Here is a 20,371-nt window from a genome sequence, read left to right as displayed (position 1 = left end):
GGAGAAAGACAGTAGGGCAGAGGAAATTGGAGCATTCACTGGAAGTGTCATGAGAGTCATTGTTACCGTCAAGGAAGTACTGAAGGTACTGTCGTGTATGAAGGTAGACAAATCTCCGGGGCCTGATCAGATATATCCGACGACATTCCGGGAAACTAGAGAGGAAATTGCGGGAGCCCTGGTTGAAATTTATGAGTCATCCTTAAATACAGGAGAGGTGCCAGATTGGAGGGTGGCAAATGCTGTGCCTCTTTTCAAGAAAGGCTGCAGGGAAAATGCTGGGAACTATAGGCCGGTGAGCTTAACATCTGTAGTTGGTAAGTTACTGGAGAGTATTCTGAGGGATAGAATATACAGGCATTTGGATGGGCAAGGGCTAATTAGGGATAGTCAGCATGGTTTTGTACGTGGGGAGGTCATGTCTCAGAATTCTGATTGATTTTTTTGAAGACGTGAGCAAAAATGTTGATGAGGGCAGAGCTGTAGAAGTTGTGTTAATGGACTTCAGTACGGTGTTCGACAAGGTTCCACATGGTAGGCTGCTCTGGAAGATTAGATCTCATGGGATCCAAGGAGAGATAGCTGAAAGGATAGCTAATTGGCTCCATGGAAGGAGGCAGAGGGTGATGGTGGAAGGTGGCTTCTCAGAATGGAGGCCTGTGACTAGTGGTGTGCCTCAGGGTTTGGTGCTGGGCCCATTACTGTTTCCCATCTACATCAATGGATGAGAACATACAGGGCAAGATTATCAAATTTGCTGATGACACCAAAGTTAGTGGTTTTGCAGATAGTGAAGATGGTTGTGAACAATTGCAGCAGGATCTGGATCGATTGGCAAGGTGGGCGGAGGAATGGTTGATGGAATTTAATGCAGAGAAGTGTGAGGTGTTGTATTTTGGGACGTCGAACAAGGGTAGAACCTACACAGTAAAATGGTAGGCCTCTGTGTAGTGTTGCAGAGCAGAGGGATCTAGGAGTACAAGTGCATGGTTCCTTGAAGGTCACGTCGCAGGTAGATAAGGTAATCAAAAAGGCTTTTGGCACTTTGGCCTTCATCAGTCAGAGTATTGAGTATAGAAGTTGGAAGGTCATGTTACAGTTTTATAAGACGTTGGTGAGACCGCATTTAGAATATTGTGTTCAGTTCTGGTCACCATGTTATAGGAAAGATATTGTCAAGCTTGAAAGGGTTTAGAAAAGATTTACAAGGATGTTGCCACGACTAGAGGGTGTGAGCTATAGGGAGAGGTTGACTAGGCTGGGTCTCTATTTCATGGAGCGTAGGAGGATGAGGGGAGATCTTATAGAGGTGTATAAAATCATGAGAGGAATAGATCGGGTAGATGCACAGAGTCCTTTACCCAGAGTAGGGGATTCAAGGACCAGAGGACATAGGTTCAAGGTGAAGGGGAAAAGATTTAATCGGAATCCGAGTGGTAACTTTTTCACACAGAGGGTAGTGGGTGTATGGAACAAGCTGCCAGAGGAGGTAGTTGAGGCTGGGACTATCCCATCGTTTAAGAAACAGTTGGACAAGTACATGGATAGGGCAGGTTTGGAGTATTATGGACCAAGCAAGTGGGACTAGGGTAGCTGGGCCACTGTTGGCCGGTATGGGCGAGTTTGGCCGAAGAGCCTGTTTCCACACTGTACCACTCTATGACTCTATAACTATAAATCTACGACTCAATATTCAAGTCTACACATAACTTTTGGGTTTCTGTTAGATTATGTGGAAATCCTCACTTGGATTCCAACCTGTAATTCCTGAGTATCTGTTTATTTACAAACCCCCAAATCCCTGGATTAGATCCCACCCTATTCCCAGATACCTGCATCTGTTTTCATATAGCTGTTCAACTTGATTGCAATCCAGCTGCTATCGCTGTGTAGGGTATGTGATGTTCTCTTTCTTGTATTTTCAGTTTTTATTTCACTCTTGTCCTGACACAAAATGTTAATTTGTTTATTTTCAGTCTTTACAGCCTGATTTGGACAAGGTTTGGCCCGAACTGTCTGGCAAAGACACTCTTTGGTAATGGTTTGTACCTAAGGTGGATAAATCCCCAGGGGTTGACCAAATGTATACTTGCACCTTGTGAAAAGCTCGGGTAGAAATTGTGGAGCCCTTGCACAGATATTACCATCATCTTTAGGCACAGGTGAAGTTCCAGTAGACTGGAGGGTGGCTAATGTACAGTTATTTAAGGGCACCAAGGACAAGCCAGGGCACCACTGGTGAGTGAGCCTGCATCAGTAGTGGGTACGTAACTGCAGGTGATTCTGAGGGACATCATTTACCAGCAGTTGATAGATAAAGACTGATCAGGGATAATCATAGGGAATCATATCTCACAAAGCAGACAGTTTTTTAAAGAGGTGACCAAGAGGATTGATTGAGGTTAAAGATCGTTGTCTATGTGGACATTAGCTGGGCCATGACAAGGTCATAAGTGATTGGAGCAGAATTAGGCCATTCGGTCATTCCACAATAGTGACCCAGCATCGATCCCTGTGGCACACCACTGGTTTCTGATCTCCAATCTGAATAACAACTCTTTACTATACCCTCTGGCTCTTGCCATCAAACCAATTTTCTCACCAATTGGCTAGTTTGCCGTGGATCCCATGTGATCTAACCTTCCAGCCGAGCTTACAATGCGATACCTTGTCAAAGGCCTTGCTGAATTTAGCAGGCCACACTGCCCTCATCAATCCTCTTCTAACTTCTAAATGTTGTGAGAGTCACTGCTTCCACTGCCTCGAGCAGTGTGTTTCAGATTCCAACTACCCTCTCTTGAAAAAGTTATTTTCAGATCTCTAAATCTTTTCCCACTTCTCCTAAAAGTGAGCCATCTAGTTTCCTACTATCTGCTCTGTCTCTTACTCTCATACCTTTGTGCATGTCCACCGGGTCCCCTTCAGCCTCCTCAACTCCCGGGAAAGCTAACGCTGTCTATCCAGTCGTTCCTCATAATTCAGGTGCCTAATCCTAGATCAGAATTATACAGTTCTCCAGGTGTGGCCTGACCAATAGATAAAGTTGTAACACTGTTCTTATTTAGTGCCTGACAAATGAAGGGAAATATTGTGCACACCTGTGCTGGCAACCTTGTGTACTGCACACCTGCAATCCTTGGGTTTGAACACCAAAGTTTGTCTGTTCAATGGTTTAGGTGGCACAGTGGTACAACTAGTAAAGCTACCACCACACGGCTCCAGTAACCCCTGGTTCAATCCTGATATCTGCCTCTGCCTGTGTTTGTACATTCTCCCTGTTATTCTGTGGGCTTCCCAAGGGTGCTCTGGATTCTTCCCACATTCAAAAGATGTGTGAGGGCTACGTTAATTGGCTGCTATAAATTAAGGGGGAGAATCTATGGGGCAATTGATCATAAAATGGGTGCTTGGTGGTCAGTGCAGACTCAGTAAGCCAAATAACTGACTGCTGTGCTGTACCTTCATATGAGTCAAATCTCCAACCCACTGGATCCCCTCCCACGGACACTCTCCCCACCATTCTGCCCCATCACCCATTCTGCCCCATCACCCACTCTCCCCACCACTCTCCCCCATCACCCACTCTCCCCCATCACCCACTCTCCCCATCCCCACCCCTCCTATGGACACTCTGCCCCATCACCCACTCTCCCCACCCCCTTCCCACCCTTCAACGGACACTCACACCACCCACTCTCTACACCCCTCCCACGGACACTCTCCCCCATCACCCACTCTCCCATCCATGGACACTGTGCCTCATCACCTACTCTCCCCAACCCCACCCCTCCTGTGGACATTCTCCCCCATCACCCCTCCCCTCCCACTGACACTCTCCCCCAACACTCACTCTCTCCACCCCCTCCCCACCCACGGACACTCTCCCTCATCACCCACCCTCCCTGCCCCCACCCTTCCTATGGACATTCTCCCCCATCATCGCTCCCCTCCCATGGACATTCTCCTTCATCACCCACTCTCCCCACCCCCACCCCCACCATGGACATCACCCACTCTCCCCACCCCCACCCCTACCCCTACCCCTCCCCTTCCAACTGGACAAATAATGTTTTGGTTCCTGGACTTCAGACTGGAGAAAGGTCCTGATCTGAAAAGTCATCAGTCCATTTTCTCCCTGCAGATACTGTCTGGTCTGCTAAGTTCCTCCACCAACTTGTTTTTAACTTCCTCTAAACATTTCTATCCATATGCCTGTCCAAATGTCTTTTAAATCCATCTCTACATGACCTCTGTCAGCTTATTCCGTAAATGTAGCACCGTCTGTGTGGAAAAGATTGCCCCTTTGGTCCCCTTTAAATCTTTCCCCTTTCACCTTAAACCTATGCCCTCATGTTTTAGACACCCCAACCCTGGGAAAGCAGTCACTTTATTGCCTTCTTCACTCCAGTGAAAACAGCCTCAGCCTGTCCAGTCCCTCCATATCATTCAATCCCTCCTGTCCCTGTTACATCCTCATGAATCTCTTCTGTACCCTTTCCAACTTAATGACGGGGTTCCCATAGTTGAAATTATTCCTATATATTTAGTTGGAATAATTCCTGTAGTTGGGTGACTGGAACTTTGCACAATAGTCCAAGTGTGGTCTCACCACCAATATCATTCAAAGACAGTTTCTGTTTCTCCTTCAATCCATCTTTCAGCTCTGCACTCTTGAAAACTCTTCATATTGAAACATTGCTGTTCCTAATCTCTTTCCACAGGTCCCATGAATGGGAGGCACACGGTAAGCCTGCTACTCAGACATTAACAGTGCGTGAGTACTTTGAGAAAGGTCTGAACTACTACAGGTGAGGACCTGATGTGTGTATCTCACTGACATACAGCCCCACCACCACCATCCACGGGAGGAGAGAGAGACAAAATGAGGAAGGGTGGCAGAGAGACAAATATATGGAAGAAGATAGACAGAGGCAGGGAGATGGAGAGAGAGAGAGATGGAAGGAGGGAGAGGAGGAGGACGGACAGAGAGAGAGTCTGAGGGAGAAGTGATGGAGAGAGTAAGAGTGACAGAGGGGGGGACAATGAGAAGGAGAGGGGATTGAGGACAGAGCACAAAGAGATGGGATGGAAAAGATGGAGAGTTCAAGGAGAGAGCAACAGTGTGTGAGTGGCAGAGAGAGAGTGGGAGATAAAGGATGCAGCGAGGGAAAGAGAGAAGGGGGAGATGCACAGATGCCTGACAAAACAAACAGATGTGGGAAACAGAGGCAGACACAGGAAGATAGATAGATAGTTACAGATAGATGTGTGAAAAGAGGGGAGGAGGACAGATGTGAAGAGATGGAGAGCTATACAGGCAGGGAGAAAGAGATGGATGGGTAGAGGGAGAGGCAGAATATAGATCATATAGACAGAGAGCTATGCAGTATGGAAACAGGGCCTTCAGCACCTCTTCCATGCTAACCAAAGTGTTCACCTCGAGCCACACCCATTAGGTTGCGTTTGGCCCATACTCCTCTAAACCTTTCCAATCCATGTACCTGTCCGTATAACTTTGAAATATTGTTATTGTACTCGCTCCTCCTACCTCTTCTGGCAGCTCATTTCATACTCCCACCACCCTCAGATCTCTTTTAAATCTTTCCCCTCTCATCGAAAATCTAGTTTTACACTCTCCCGCCCTTGGGAAAAGACTGTGATCATCCACATGATCGAAGTTCCCTGTGTTACACCCTGCATTGTTCCAGGCCTATCAGTACAATGCAGCACAGGAACAGGCCCTTTGGCCCACAATGTCAGTGCTGTTCATGATGCCAAGATAAACTAATCTCCTCCACCTGCACATGATCCACATCCCTCCATTCCCTGCATATCCATGTACTTATTTAAAGGCCTCAAATGTCACTATTGTATCTGCCTCCACCACCACCCTCAGCAGTGTGTTCCAGGCACCCACCACTCTCCTTTAAACTTTGCCCCTCTCACTTTAAAGCTTTGCCCTCTGCTCTTTGAGTCTGGTCCTTATAAATTAAACCCTCCGTAGCATTATCTGCAGAGGAATCTTGAGGAGCAAGTCTATAGTTCACTGAAAGTGGAAGCACAACATGGATAGGGAGGTAAAGAAGGCAGACAGCTTGCTTACCTTCATCAGTCAGATGTGGGTTTTAGAATCAGGTGATCATGTTGCAGCTTTATAAACTATGGTCAGGGCACATTTGGAGTATTGTGTGCAGTATTGTGTGGGGGGGGGGGAAGAGGGGGGAATAAAAGAGAAATGAGGGATCTGGGGATGGGAGATGAGCACACTGAGGAAGGAAAATGGTGGGGTGTGAAGGGGCAGATGGGAGATAGTGAAATAAATGGGCTGCACCGGGTGTAGGAGGGGGGAACGGAAACGAGAGAGGGCATGGGGGTATTACTTGATATTGGTGAATTCAATGTTCATACCATTGGGTTGTGAACCTGTGTAGATGGACAGAGAGCTGTACAATGCAACAGGAAACACAGATCAGTTTTTGTTCACAAATCGTTGCTACTCTCCAATGTGATTGTGTGCCAGAGAGGGAGAGTGTGTGGAGAGGTGGGAATACTGAGAGGGAGCACATGGGTTAATGGGGATTAAGCAGAGAGGGTGAGGAATGTGGGGACGGTATGTTGGTGAGGGGGAGGAAGGGATACAAGAATTTGTATTTACTTATGAGCGATGAATGTTGATGTGCAGCGGAAACAAAACTTATTTGTTTTTGTTGCAGACGTGTGGAAAGTTGTGCAAACGTAATACCAAAGGTATGTAATGCTCAATTAATGGTTCTTTGTTGCAAGGTGTTTGTGTTGTGAGACAGGGACCTAATGTTACCAATGTACAGGAGTCCTCGGCGCCGTCTCTTCCGTATTCCACCCCCCCCCGTGTCATATCTCCCCCCCCCCCCCCCCCGTGTCATATCTCCCCCCCCCCCCGTGTCATATCTCCTCCCCCCCATGTCGTGTGTCCCACCCCCACCCACGCATAAAATGTTACAAAAACTCATTGGAGTCTCTTGCATCTTATCTGCCAGAGGTCTGCCAGGCCTTCTTTTTTGCCCTTTAGTTTTCCTTTACGAACATCATTTACAAGGATGTTATCATATCATATATCATATCATATATATACAGCCGGAAACAGGCCTTTTCGGCCTCCAAGTCCGTGCCGCCCAGCGATCCCCGTACATTAACACTATCCTACACCCACTAGGGACAATTTTTACATTTACCCAGCCAATTAACCTACATACCTGTACGTCTTTGGAGTGTGGGAGGAAACCGAAGATCTCGGAGAAAACCCACGCAGGTCACGGGGAGAACGTACAAACTCCTTACAGTACAGCACCCGTAGTCAGGATCGAACCTGAGTCTCCGGCGCTGCATTCGCTGTAAAGCAGCAACTCTACCGCTGCGCTACCGTGCCGTGCCAGGACTTGAGGGCCTGAGCTACAGGGAGTGATTGGGCAGTCTAGGACTTTATTCCCTGGAATGCAGGAGGATGAGGAATGAACTTACAGAGGAGTGAGTATAAGATCATGAGTGGAATAGATAAGGTCTTTTACCCAGAGTAGGGAAATCAAGAATCAGAAGCCATAGGATTAGGGTGATAGGGGAAAGATTTAATAGGAACCTAAGGGGCAACTTTTTCACACAGAGGGTGGTGGGAAAATGGAATGTTGGGTATATGGATGGGTACATGGATAATGAAGGAGGGATATGGGCCAAGTGCAAGTAGGTGGGACTAGTATAACAATCAAACAATCTCCTAGATGTTCTAGTGGCCAGAGATCCTAGGGTGACGGAGGAACTGAAGGAACATTAGGTAGAAAATGGTGTTGGGTAGACTAATGGGACTGAAAGCTGATAAATCCCCTGAGCCTGATGGTCTGCATCCCAGGATACTTAAGGAGGTGGCTCTTGAAATTGTGGACGCATTGGTGATCCTTTTCCAATGTTCTATAGATTCAGGATAAGTTCCTGTGGATTGGAGGGTAGCTAATGTTATCCCACTTTTAAGAAAGGAGGGAGAGAGAAAACAGGAAATTATAAACCAGTTAGTCTGACATCAGTGGTGGGGAAGATGCTGGAGTCAATTATAAAAGATGAAATTGCGGAGCATTTGGATAGCAGTAACAGGATCGTTCCGAGTCAGCATGGATTTACGAAGGGGAAATCATGCTTGACTAATCTTCTGGAATTTTTTGAGGATGTAACTAGGAAAATTGACAGGGGAGAACCGGTGGATGTGGAGACTTTCAGAAAGCGTTCGACAAGGTCCCACATAGGAGATTAGTGGGCAAAATTAGAGCACATGGTTTTGGGGGTAGGGTACTGACATGGATGGAAAATTGGTTGGCAGACAGAAAGCAAGGAGTGGGGATAAATGGGTCCCTTTCAGAATAGCAGGCAGTGACTAGTGGGGTACCGCAAGGCTCGGTGCTGGGACCGCAGCTATTTAATATATACATTAATGACTTGGATGAAGGGATTAAAAGTACCATTAGCAAATTTGCAGATGATACAAAGCTGGGTGGTAGTGTGAACTGTGAGGAAGATGTTATGAGGTTGCAGGGTGACTTGGACAGGTTGTGTGAGTGGGCGGATGCATGGCAGATGCAGTTTAATGTGGATATGTGTGAGGTTATCCACTTTGGTGGCAAGAATAGGAAGGCAGATTATTATCCGAATGGTGTCAAGTTAGGAAAAGGTGACGTACAACAAGATCTGGGTGTCCTAGTGCATCATTCACTGAAAGGAAGCATGCAGGTACAGCAGGCAGTGAAGAAAGCCAATGGAATGTTGGCCTTCATAACAAGAGGAGTTGAGTATAGGAGCAAAGAGGTCCTTCTGCAGTTGTACAGGGCCCAAGTGAGACCGCACCTGGAGTACTGTGTGCAGTTTTGGTCTCCAAATTTGAGGAAGGATATTCTTGCTATTGAGGGCATGCAGCGTAGGTTTGCTAGGTTAATTCCCGGAATGGTGGGACTATCATATGTTGAAAGACTGGAGTGGCTAGGCTTGTATACACCGGAATTCAGAAGGATGAGAGGGGATCTTATCGAAACATATAAGATTATTAAGGGGTTGGACACCTTAGAGGCAGGAAACATGTTCCCAATGTTGGGGTAGTCCAGAACCAGAGGCCAGTTTAAGAATAAGGGGTAGGCCATTTAGAATGGAGATGAGGAAAAACTTTTTCAGTCAGAGAGTTGTAAATCTGTGGAATTCTCTGCCTCAGAAGGCAGTGGAAGCCAATTCTCTGAATGCATTCAAGAGAGAGCTAGATAGAGCTCTTAAGGATAGCGGAGTCTGGGGGTGTGGGGAGAAGGCAGGAACGGGGTACCGATTGAGAATGATCAGCCATGATCACATTGAATGGCGGTGCTGGCTCGAAGGGCCGAATGGCCTACTCCTGCACCTATTATCTACTGTCTAATATAGATGGGGCATATTGGTCAGCATGGGCAGGTTGTGCCTATGGGCCTGTTTCTGTGCTGTGTGATTCCATTACTATAAATATGCCCTCCAGTCCGCTACATTCTCCAGGGATACGCTTTGTCCCAGCCACCTGGACCTGATCCAAGCCTCCTTTTTCCTGACCTTTTCAGGATGTTTCTGCAACTTCAATTACCTTTTGTGGTTTTCCTTTGCTGATACTGTAGTGGGATGTTGAACCTGAAATGTTAAATCTGTTTCTTTCCCCTATAAACGTTACCTGACTTGCTGAGGTTATTTATTGTTTTCTATTTTATTTAGATTTCCAGCCAATCCGTCATCCAGTAATACGTGCTGATGTAATGTGCTCGGAGCACTTCCCTCTCCGCGTTTCATTAGTTTGTCATCGTCTTTTCTGTCTGAAGGATCATAGCTGGTCAGTCCACTCCTGGTAACCTCCACTTTCCTTTGTTCACAGAAAGCCGAAGCATGCTTCAGAAAGCTATCAATTGTGAAAGATTGTGTAAGTATCAGGTCCTGATGAAAAAAGCTCACAACCAGCCCATAATCCATGTTCCCCTTGATATCCAGAAATCTAGTAATCTCTGTTGTGAATGCCCTCAGTGGATGAGCTCCCACACCCCTGTGTGATGAAATCTACAGAATCGCCACCTATGAGGATGGGGATTTTTTTCTTATCTCAGTGCTCAACAGCCTGTCCCAACTTGCAATCCCAACAACCCCCTACTTCTACACTTCTCAACTAGAGGAACCAACATTACAATAAATCCCCTCCCAAAGCCTATAATGGATATGCAAATCATCACGAGGTTATTACTCATTATTTTCCACTCGAGAGGACAGGCCCATTCTGCTTAATCTCTCCTCAGGACAAAATCACTCTGGTCCAAATGTACCACAACAAGTTCACCCTGAGCTGCAACCCCTTAAAACTACAACAGATTTAGACAATAGACAATAGGTGCAGGAGTAGGCCATTCGGCCCTTTGAGCCAGCACTGCCATTCAATGTGATCATGGATGATCATTCACAATCAGTACCCCGTTCCTGCCTTCTCCTCATACCCCCTGACTCCGCTATCTTGAAAGCAGCCAGAGAATTGTCCTCCACTGCCTTCCGAGGCAGAGAATTCCACAGATTTACAACTCTCTGAATGAAAAAGTATTTCCTCATATCCGTTCTAAATGGCTTACCCCTTGTTCTTAAACTGTGGCCCCTGGTTCTGGACTCCCCCAACATTGGGAACATGTTTTCTGCCTCTAATGTGTCTAATCCTTTAATAATATATGTTTCAATAAGACCGCCTCTCATCCTAAATTCCAGCGTATACAGGCCTAGTCGCTCCAGTCTTTCAACATACGATAGTCCCACCGTTTCGGAATTTACCTAGTGAATCTTTGCTGCACGCCCTCAATAGCAAGAATGTCCTTCCTCAAATTTGGAGACCAAAATTCCACACAGTACTCCAGGTGTGGTCTCACTAGGGCCCTGTACAACTGCAGAAGGACCTCTTTGCTCCTATACTCAACTCCTCTTGTCATAAAGGCCAACATGCCATTAGCTTTCTTCACTGCCTGCTGTACCTGCATGCTAACTTTAAGTGACTGATGACCAAGGACACCCAGATCTCTTTGTACTTCCCCATTTCCCAACTTGACACCATTCAGACAATAATCTGCCTTCCTGTTCTTTCCACCAAAGTGGATAACCTCACATTTATCCACCTTAAACTGCATCTGCCATGCATCCGCCCACTCACACAACCTGTCCAAATCACCCTGCATCCTCATAGCATCTTCCTCACAGTTCACACTGCCACCCAGCTTTGTATCATCTGCAAATTTGCTAATGGTACTTTTAATCCCTTCATCCAAGTCATTAATGTACTTCGCAAGAATGGCGTTGGAGAGAGAACTGAGGGCGACAGGAGGATAGTCATACCGTGCGGAAACAGGCCCTTCGGCCCAACTTGCCCACACCAACCAACATGTCCCATCTACACTGGCCCCACCTGCCGATGTTTGGCCCATATCTCTCTAAACCTGTCCTATCCATGCACCTGTCCAAATGTTTCTTAAACATTGTGATACTACCTGCCTCTACTACCTCCGGCAGCTCATTCCATACATCCACAACCTGTGTGAAAGTTACCCCTAGGTTCCTATTAAATTTCCCCCCCCTCACCTTAAAACTATGTCCTCTGGTTCTTGATTCCCCTACACTGGGCAAGAGGCTCAGTATGTCTACCCAATCTATTCCTCTCATGATTTTGTACACCTCTATAAGATCACCCCTCATCCTCCTGCGCTCCAATGAATAGAGTCCTAGCTTGCTCAACCTCCATATAATTACGACTCATAAATCTCAGGCCCTTGAATCCTGGCAAGATTCTTGTAAATCTTCTCTGCACCCTTTCCAGCTTGACACCATCTTGCCTAATACCTAATCAATGTCTGATATAAATGCAACAGGACTTCCCAACTTCTATACTTAATACTCTGACAGATGAAGGCCAGTGTGCCAAAAACCTTTTTGACCACTTATCTACTTGTGTTGCCACTTTCAACAAATTATGTACCTGCACTCCTAGATCTTCCTTCTCTACAACTCTCCCCAGAGACTTACCGTTGACTGTGCAGATCCTGCCCATTTTAGTCTTCCCAAAATGCAACACCTCACATTTCTCTGTATTGAATTCCATCAACCATTCCTCAGCCCTCCTGGCCAACCGATCAAGATCCTGCTGCAATTATTGACAACTGTGGCGCGTCGAGAAAGGCCCGAAATAAAGGCAAGGAGCCGGGTATTTCGGGAGGTTTGATTTTATTACGTTTGCTAGACCGGTCAAGTCTGCCAGAGTGAAATCGCGCCCAAAACCTCGTCCTTTATAACCGTAGCAAAGGGCCGCCCCCCTGAACTGGTCCATTCCCGTGCCGAGGGGTCGGTAGTGGTATGGCCAGACCCTTGGGAGCCGCCACAGGACCCCCCCCCCCTAGAACCGGAGGCACGAAACGCACTGGTGGTCGCACTACCCGACCGGACCGCGTACGAAAATCGGCCAACAGAGGGGCCGGCGGAGGCAAAGTTGGAGGGACAGGTGGTGGGACCCGCAAAGAGGGGCAACCTCGTGACCGAGGCTGGGCAACCCGTTGGTCGATGTCCAAGTGGGCCGGCTTCAAGCGGTCAATTGACATGGCCTCCGGCCGGCCCCCCATGTCCAAGACAAAGGTTGTCTGTCCGTGCTCCAGCACCCGGTACGGGCCCTCATAAGGCCTCTGGAGCGGCGTCCGGTGGGCGTCACGGCGCAGGAACACATGGGTGCAGTCCCGGAGGGCCGATGGCATGAAAAGGCGGAATGTACCATGTCGGGACGTCGGCACAGGTGCGAGCTTGCCAACTCGCTCTCGAAGGCGCTGTAGTTAAGCTCCATCTTAACTATCTACAATACCACCCACTTTTGTGTTATCTGCAAACTTGCTAATCATGTACATTCTCATCCAAATCAATGATATAGATGACAAACAGCAATGGGCCCACCACCAAACCCTGAGGCACACCACCAGTCACAGGCCTCGAGTCCGAAAAGAAACCTTCCACCATCAGCCTCAGCTTCCTTCCATGAAGCCAATTTTCTATCCATCCAGCTATCTCTCCTTAGATCACATGTGATCTAACCTTCCAGATGTTCCAGGTGTTCCGGATGTGGCCTTCATTCTATCGGTGACACAAAGCATAGATTCAGCGACTGTTTTGCCGGACACTTGAGCTCGACCCACCAAAGATGACTGGATTTCCCAGTTATTAACCACATTAACCCCCCTTCCCATTCCAACACTGACTTTTCTGTCCTGTGCTTCCTCCATTGCCAGAGTGAGGCCAGACACAAACTAGAGGAACAGTGCCTCAAATTCCACGGGTCACTTACAACCTAATAATATGGACATTTAATTCTCCAATTTGGGTAACTTACCAAACTCCCCCACCTTCTTCCCCCCTTCCTTCCCCCCAGTCCATCTCTCTTCCCTGTGCTACACCTGGACTCATAACCATTTCTCTCTCACCCATTTCCTTCCAACTACATTCCTTCCTCTAGCTTCACAATTTTCAACTCACCCTCTGGACTTTGTTCAACCATTTGCTGATCAAAAAACATTCGTCTGAATCCACCCGTGACTCATAGGCTTTGTCCTGCCCCTCCTCTCATCCAACTTCCTTCCCACCCCCCCCCCCCCCCCACCCCCAAAATCAGTCCAAAGAAGTGTCCCAACTTGAAACCTTAATGTCTTTCGAAGTTGCAACAGGCAGGAATGAAAAAGAGGACCCAGTTGATATGTATTTGGACTCAGAGGCCTTTAATAAAGTGGAGTATAGGAGGTTATTAAACAAAATTTACATGCTCGGCCATGAGGAAAATATACGAGCCAGGACTTGGTCAACTGAGAGAAGATGGAGTAGGATAAAATGGGTCATTTTTTGGGCTGGGTGGCTGTGACCAGGAATGATGCTGGATTAATGCTGGGCCCAGCTGCTCACAATTGATATCCCTGAATTGTATTAGAAGATCAGGTTGGATATGTCCAAGCAAAACACAAACTGCTGGAGGAACTCAGCATCAGTGGAGGCAGAGGGATGGTGCCTGTTTGGGGTCAGGATCCTGCACCAGCTCACTGCATGATATATCCAAGGTAGCTGACGATACCAAGCCAGGATTATGCAGAGACATCGGGCAGAACATGGCGGATGGAAAATAATGTGGAGAAAGTTGGAGAATTTTAAATGGTGGGAAATTGAAAGGTGTTGGTGTTGGGAGAGGTCCAAGTATGGGGTTCTTGCACACCAACCACTGAAAGTTCACATGTAGGGTAGTGAGCTATTTGTTGTGTGTTGGGCTTTATTTTAAGAGGATTGCTCCAATTATATGGGGCACTGGTGAGACAGCACCTGGAATATGTACAGATCTGCTGTACCTGCCTGAGGAAAGATTACCCTCAATGGAAGGTGAGCCGCATTGCTTCAGCAGGTTGAATGGTGGGTTGGGATGGGGTCTGGCTGCTCCTCTGTAGAGAGAACGAACAAACTTGGTCTAAACTCTAGTTCCAAGAATGAGAGGTGATCTCATTGAAACACAAATTTTTACTGGATTTGATATGAATTTGATGTTTCCATTGCCTTCAGTCTGAAATACAACTATCCCCCACTCTCAGCTGCCGGTCCATGCTGCTACCCAATCTTTAACCCCCTCTGGCCCAGTTTCACACTGCCTTGAGGGTAGGACTTCATCAAGCCCCTGAAAGCCCTCTCAGAGATTGAATAGATGGAGGATGGCAGGAGAGAGGGAGAGCAGAAGATACGGGGGGGGGGGGGGGGGGGAAGGGGATTGACAACAGCAGAGAAGTTTCAGGCGAGGAACTCCAGTGATCTGGGATGTGCTGCCTGAATGGAGCTCAGTAGATTCACAGCAATGGGCAAAGGGAACTGGAGAAAGTCTGGACTGTGGGGAGGAATGGGGAGTGAGACTCAGCAAGGAGCTCCACCATCAAGCTGGAACAAGCCTGATGGGCCGAGTGGACTCCTGTCATTCACCGATTCTCAAATCCAATCTGGAATTCCAGAGGGGGAGGGATGTGGGACTTGTTCCCACCCTGTGCCTGGCTCTCCCTCTCCACGGTTCAATAGTTGATAATCTCTCCTTATTTCTGCTCCTGATGTCCTAACTTAGGTCCGTCCGCACCTGGTAACCTTATCTTTCCGCTCTCTGTTCACAGATAATAATCCGGAAAGAATCATCTGGAAAGCGAGTGAGTATCAAGTCCTGAGTATAAAAGCGAACACTCGATCCCGAGAAGGAGTCCACAACTAAGCGCTAGTGGGGAGAAGTGATGTTGGTGACAGGACAATGGGTGGAACAGGAAGTGAGTGAGAGAAGTGAAACAGAGAACTGGAAGGCAGAGTGAGGTGAGAGGGGTACAGGGGAGAGATAGTTTGGGGGGAGAGTGTGAGGGAGGCAGATAGGTAGACCGGGAGGAAGGAGAGGGAAATAGAGAAGAGAAGAAAGAGTGGCAAAGAGAAATGCAAGGGTTATGGCCACATCATGCAACACAGAACCCTCAGTCCATCGTGTCCATGCTGACCATCAGGTATCCAACTCCAACCACTTGGTCCGCACCCTACTCACTTGGTAATTCAGGAGCTCATGCAAATGTTTCTTCAACACTGAAAATTTCTGCCTCCCCATCCCCTCAAGGAGATCATTCCAGATTCCAATCATCCTCTGAATGGATAAAGGTCTTCCTCGGATCCTCCTTAGACCAACACCCTCTGTCCCTAGACACATGTACCATTGGGAAACATTTCCTACAATCTATCTCTTACAGCATGGATACAGCTGCTTCGGCCTAACCTGTCCACACCGACCAAAATGCCTCATATAAGCAAGTTCCATTTGCCTGTGTTTGGCCCATATCCCTCAACGCCTTTCGTATCCATGTGCCTGTTCAAGAGTCTTTTAAATGCTGTTATAGTTCCTGCAAGAATGATCTCCACTGGCACCTAATTCCATGACCCAACATCCTCTGAGTGAAAAAAGTGGTCTTCAGGTTCCTATTACATCTTGCCCCTTTCTCCTTAAATCTAGGACCTCTGACTTTTGATTGTCTATCCTGGATAAAAGACTCTATTCACTCTCCTCATGATTTTAAACACCCAAAACACATCACTCTCTCTAACTCAGGCCATCAAGCCATGAAAAATTCTGGTAAATTATTTCTAGATTATTTCCAGTTTAATGACATGCAGTGCATTCAGAAAGCATTCAGACCCCATCATCTTTTCCACATTTTGCTACGTTACAGCCTTATTTTAAAAGATGGTTGTGAAACGGTGAACGGTAGGGATCTGGGGAGTGTTGTAGAGCAGCTGGATCGAGGAGTATTTATAGTACTGTGTTCAGTTTTGGGCACCAGGTTACAGGAAAGATGTTCTCAAGCTGGAAAGAGTGCAGAGAAGATTTACGAGGATGTTGCCAGGACGCGAGGGCCTGAGCTATAGGCTATGACTATAGCTTGGAGCGCAGGACGATGAGGGGTGATCTTATAGAGGTGTAGAAACTCATGAGAGGAACAGTTTGGGTAGATGCACAGTCTCTTGCCCATAATAGGGGAATCGACAACCAGAGGACATAGGTTTAAGGTGAGGGGGAAAAGATTTAATAGGAATTTGACGGGTATTATATTCACAAAAAAGGGTGACAGGTGTATGGAACGAGCTGCCGGAGGAGGTAATTGAGGCAGGTACTATCGCAACGTTTAATAAACATTTAGACAGATTCATGGATAGGATATGTTTGGAGCGATATGGGCCAAAGCAGACAGATGGGACGAGTGCAGATGGGACATGTTGGTCGGTTTGGGCAAGTTGGGCCGAAGGGCCTGTTTCCACACTGTATGACTCTGTATGCATGGTATAGGAGAGATAGAGGGTAAAAGAGGTGAGTGAGTTGTTTTATTGATTAAGGAGAATGTCACGGCACTAGCCTGAGATTACATTACGGATGGTTTGCCCAGTGAGGCTATATGCGTGCAGCCAATTTATATATCCTGCCTATTCTGTCCTCCAACTTTATTTCATCACCACCCATATGGACTTCCAGCCTGTCACCTGCCTCAGTCCCGCATTGAATCCCGCCCATCTGCCTTTCAAGTTTAGTCCCGTCCACTGTGCCTTCCCTCCACAGATGCTGCCTAACCTGCTCACTTCCCCTAGCAGCATGGTTTTCCCATCTATTCTGGCAGGGACAGACCTGGAGTGACAGAGCCCCAGAGGATGAATGGGTGGATGGGGCAGTGGTCTTCAGTGAATGGGGGGGGGGAGAGGTAGTAGGGTTTGGGTTGACAAGGACAAGGGCCTGCCAGTGGGTTGGGGTGATAGTTTCTGAGTTAATGAGGGGTTTCCACAGTGAGTGAGTGAGGGGTGACCCTTCACCGACTGTTGGTCACCCTCACTCCAGCTCCTTTCCCAGAAAGGTTTTCACCACTTTCTTTTGCCCGCAGATTATTACTGAAGCACGTTTGTATCTCAAGTAACCGTACAGAGCTCACAGCCAACCAACTGCACAGCACGCTACGATTCTGCAAATGCTCAGCGGGACAGGGGATGGAAAGGGATGGAAGAACAGAGACTGCCAGAGACACTCTGGTGGATGGATAAACAGGAAAAAGAGGCAGGTTGAAAGAGGGAAAGAGAGAAAGTTGGAGGTGTTCATGTGTTAGTCCTGTCGAGCTGCTAAATTCTCACTGCAGTTATCACCTGAAGGTAATATTCTTTATTGGAGACTCAGCTGTGACCTGTGCTCACATCACACATCGTCACTACATGGACATGCACCTTTCAATGTTCTCAAAATTATTATGGGGAGAGACCTAGAGGAAACATATGTACAAGCAAAGGAAGGACACCACACAAACAGGCAAAGAAGTGGTGTGATAGACAGATTGAAACTCCAGGGGTTCAGCAAATGCGAGCTATGCTTTGCTTTGTGGCTTTTAAGCAATAAAAAATCATTTCAAAACTTGTCTTGTATTGGTTATGTATGTCTGGACCTCTCCTGGTGCCATGGATGGAGACAGGAGGGGGTGCAGGTGAATGTGTGACCCACAACTGGTGCAAGAGGAAGGACTTGGATTCCTGGGGCAGGGCAGCCAAACTGAATGGTCAGGCTCAGAGCTGGATTGGCAGAGTGAAGGGAAACCCACAATGATTCAGGACCGCTGGGTGCCTTCAGTAAATGAGTCTGCAAAGCAGATGAAACAGGCTGGAAGAAAGAAAACCAAGTAGAGGGTACAGTGGAACAGCAGTTAGTGCTGCTGTCTGCCAGCTCTAATCCGTGTGCAGTTTATATGCTCTTCCTGTGTCCGTGGGTTCCCCTGGCACTCCTCCCACATCCCCTGCCCCACGGGGTGATCGGTCACTCTGGTAGCCCATCCTGGGCCACAGGTAAACTTTGTGGGCCAATACGATTGCACAGACTGGAAGGACTGAAAGGGCTTTCCTCATAAAGAAATCCAGAAATGTGTAAAGGTTTTGAAGGGGTTAATTGTTTGTAGTTCAGTGTGTGTGGTTGGGGTGAGGTGGGGTGGGGTGGGGGGGGGGGGGGTGAAGGTAGTGGAGGACAATGCAGAGACCATGGGAGGTTTGCAGTGACCAGAAGACATGGCTTACATAGAGTGCATGTGGAGAGAATGTTTCCACTAGTGGCAGAGTCTGGGACCAGAGGGCACAGCCTCAGAATGAAAGGACATACCTTAAGAATGGAGATGAGGTGAAATATCTTTCGCCAGAGGGTGGTGAATCTGTGGAATTCATCGCCATAGACGGCTGTGCAGGCTGTCATTGGGTATTTTCAAAGCAGAGGTTGACTGGTTCTTGATTAGTAAGGGGGTCAAAGGTTACAGAGAGAAGGCTGAAGAATGGGTTGTGAAGGAAAGATAGATCGGTCATGAATAAATGGCAGAGTCGACTCGATGGGCCAAATGGCCTAACTCTGTTCTTAATTCCGGCTTCATGGACATTAGTGTCAGTGAAATCTGAGGGTTACCAAAGAGATAGATAGTAGTTCAGAACTGCTCTCTGGCTGTGATAGGATAGTTCACTTTCCAGATAACAGCTGTGAAGAAACTGTCCCTGAATCGGCAGGTGTGCGTTTTCACATTTAATACCTTTTGCCTGAGGAAAGAAGAGGTAGTGGCTAAGGTGTGATGTCCTTGATTATGCTGCTGGCCTTGCCGAGGCAGCATGAGATATAAATAGAGTCAATACAAGGGAGGTTGGTTTGTGTGATGGTCTGGGTTGCGTCCACAATTCGTGGTCTTGGATGGAGTTGTTCCCAAGCCAAGCAGAGATGCATCCTGATAAAGTTCCTCATGGCAGCCTGATCGAGACAATTGGTTTAGTTTAGTTCTGTTATTGCTGTCACGTGTACCGAGATGCAATGAAATATTTTATTTTGCATACTATCCAGCCACAGCTTGCCTGTACCAGGCCCATATCCCCTCAACCCTTGATAGAAACAAGGAACTGCATATCTTTTTTGCATTCATTGTTTCATTCAATCATTCATTCATTCTTCTGTATCTCTCCACATCGCTATCTATATCTCTCGTTTCCATTATCCCTAACCAGTCTGAAGAAGGGACTCGACCTGAAACGTCACCCATTCCTTCTCTCCAGAGATGCTGCCTGTCCCGCTGAGTTACTCCAACTTTTTGTGTCTATCAAGGAACTGCAGATGCTGAGTTACTCCAGCACTCTGTGTCTATCCCTTCAAACACCCCCTTCTATGTAGCTGTCAGTGGCTTTCAAATGTCATAATTGTAGCTGCTTCTACCATGGCATCTGACAGCTCCATATGTACACAGCCCTCTGTATGGGGAAGCAGTTGCCTCTTGTATCCCTTTTAAATCTTTTCCCTCTCTGCGTCAACGTATGCCCTTTAGTTTTAGACTCTCTTCTCTAATACCCAATAACTTAGCCTCCACAGCCAGCAAAGAATTCCACAGGTTCACCACCCTCTGACAAACAGCTTTCAAACACACATCACGGATTAACCCAATCACCCCCCGGATAACTCTCATGAGCCTCTTCTGGACCTTCTTCCCTCTCTCGGCTCCTTCAACCTAATCAAGATTCTTGATTAGTCCGGGCGTCAAAGGTTGTAGCAGCAACTTAGTCCTTCCCAATAAAGTCCTTAAGCTTACCACTTTTACGAAAGGAGTGGAGTGAACATTCTTGACGCAAACAACCACAGAGATCTCATGACGTTTCAGTTTAATTAGTCGTTTATTGAAGTAGTTATACAAACAGATTAGTATATCTCTAGTCATTGACTTGGTAAGAATTGTATCCCACCACAGCTCCTCTCGTGTCTATTGCATAACAT

The 20,371-nt window shown here is 47.2% G+C and overlaps 1 protein-coding gene across 1 annotated transcript in view; it reads left to right on the top strand.

The window, feature by feature from the left end:
* Window positions 1-17,980, top strand: part of LOC144590861 (ribonuclease T2-like) — a 33,921-nt gene extending 15,941 nt beyond the window's left edge. The window contains exons 5-10 of the mRNA XM_078395243.1: window positions 1,977-2,035; window positions 4,722-4,808; window positions 6,714-6,747; window positions 9,896-9,940; window positions 15,204-15,236; window positions 17,487-17,980. Of these exons, the coding sequence (XP_078251369.1) occupies window positions 1,977-2,035; window positions 4,722-4,808; window positions 6,714-6,747; window positions 9,896-9,940; window positions 15,204-15,236; window positions 17,487-17,519 (291 nt within the window). The 3' untranslated portion in view covers window positions 17,520-17,980. The remainder of the gene's footprint in view (window positions 1-1,976; window positions 2,036-4,721; window positions 4,809-6,713; window positions 6,748-9,895; window positions 9,941-15,203; window positions 15,237-17,486) is intronic.
* Window positions 17,981-20,371: the final 2,391 nt, after the last annotated feature.

This window comes from Rhinoraja longicauda, unplaced genomic scaffold, assembly GCF_053455715.1.
Source record: "Rhinoraja longicauda isolate Sanriku21f unplaced genomic scaffold, sRhiLon1.1 Scf000362, whole genome shotgun sequence".
Classification (NCBI taxonomy): Eukaryota; Metazoa; Chordata; class Chondrichthyes; order Rajiformes; family Arhynchobatidae; genus Rhinoraja; species Rhinoraja longicauda.
This window is presented reverse-complemented; position numbering and strand designations above follow the sequence as displayed.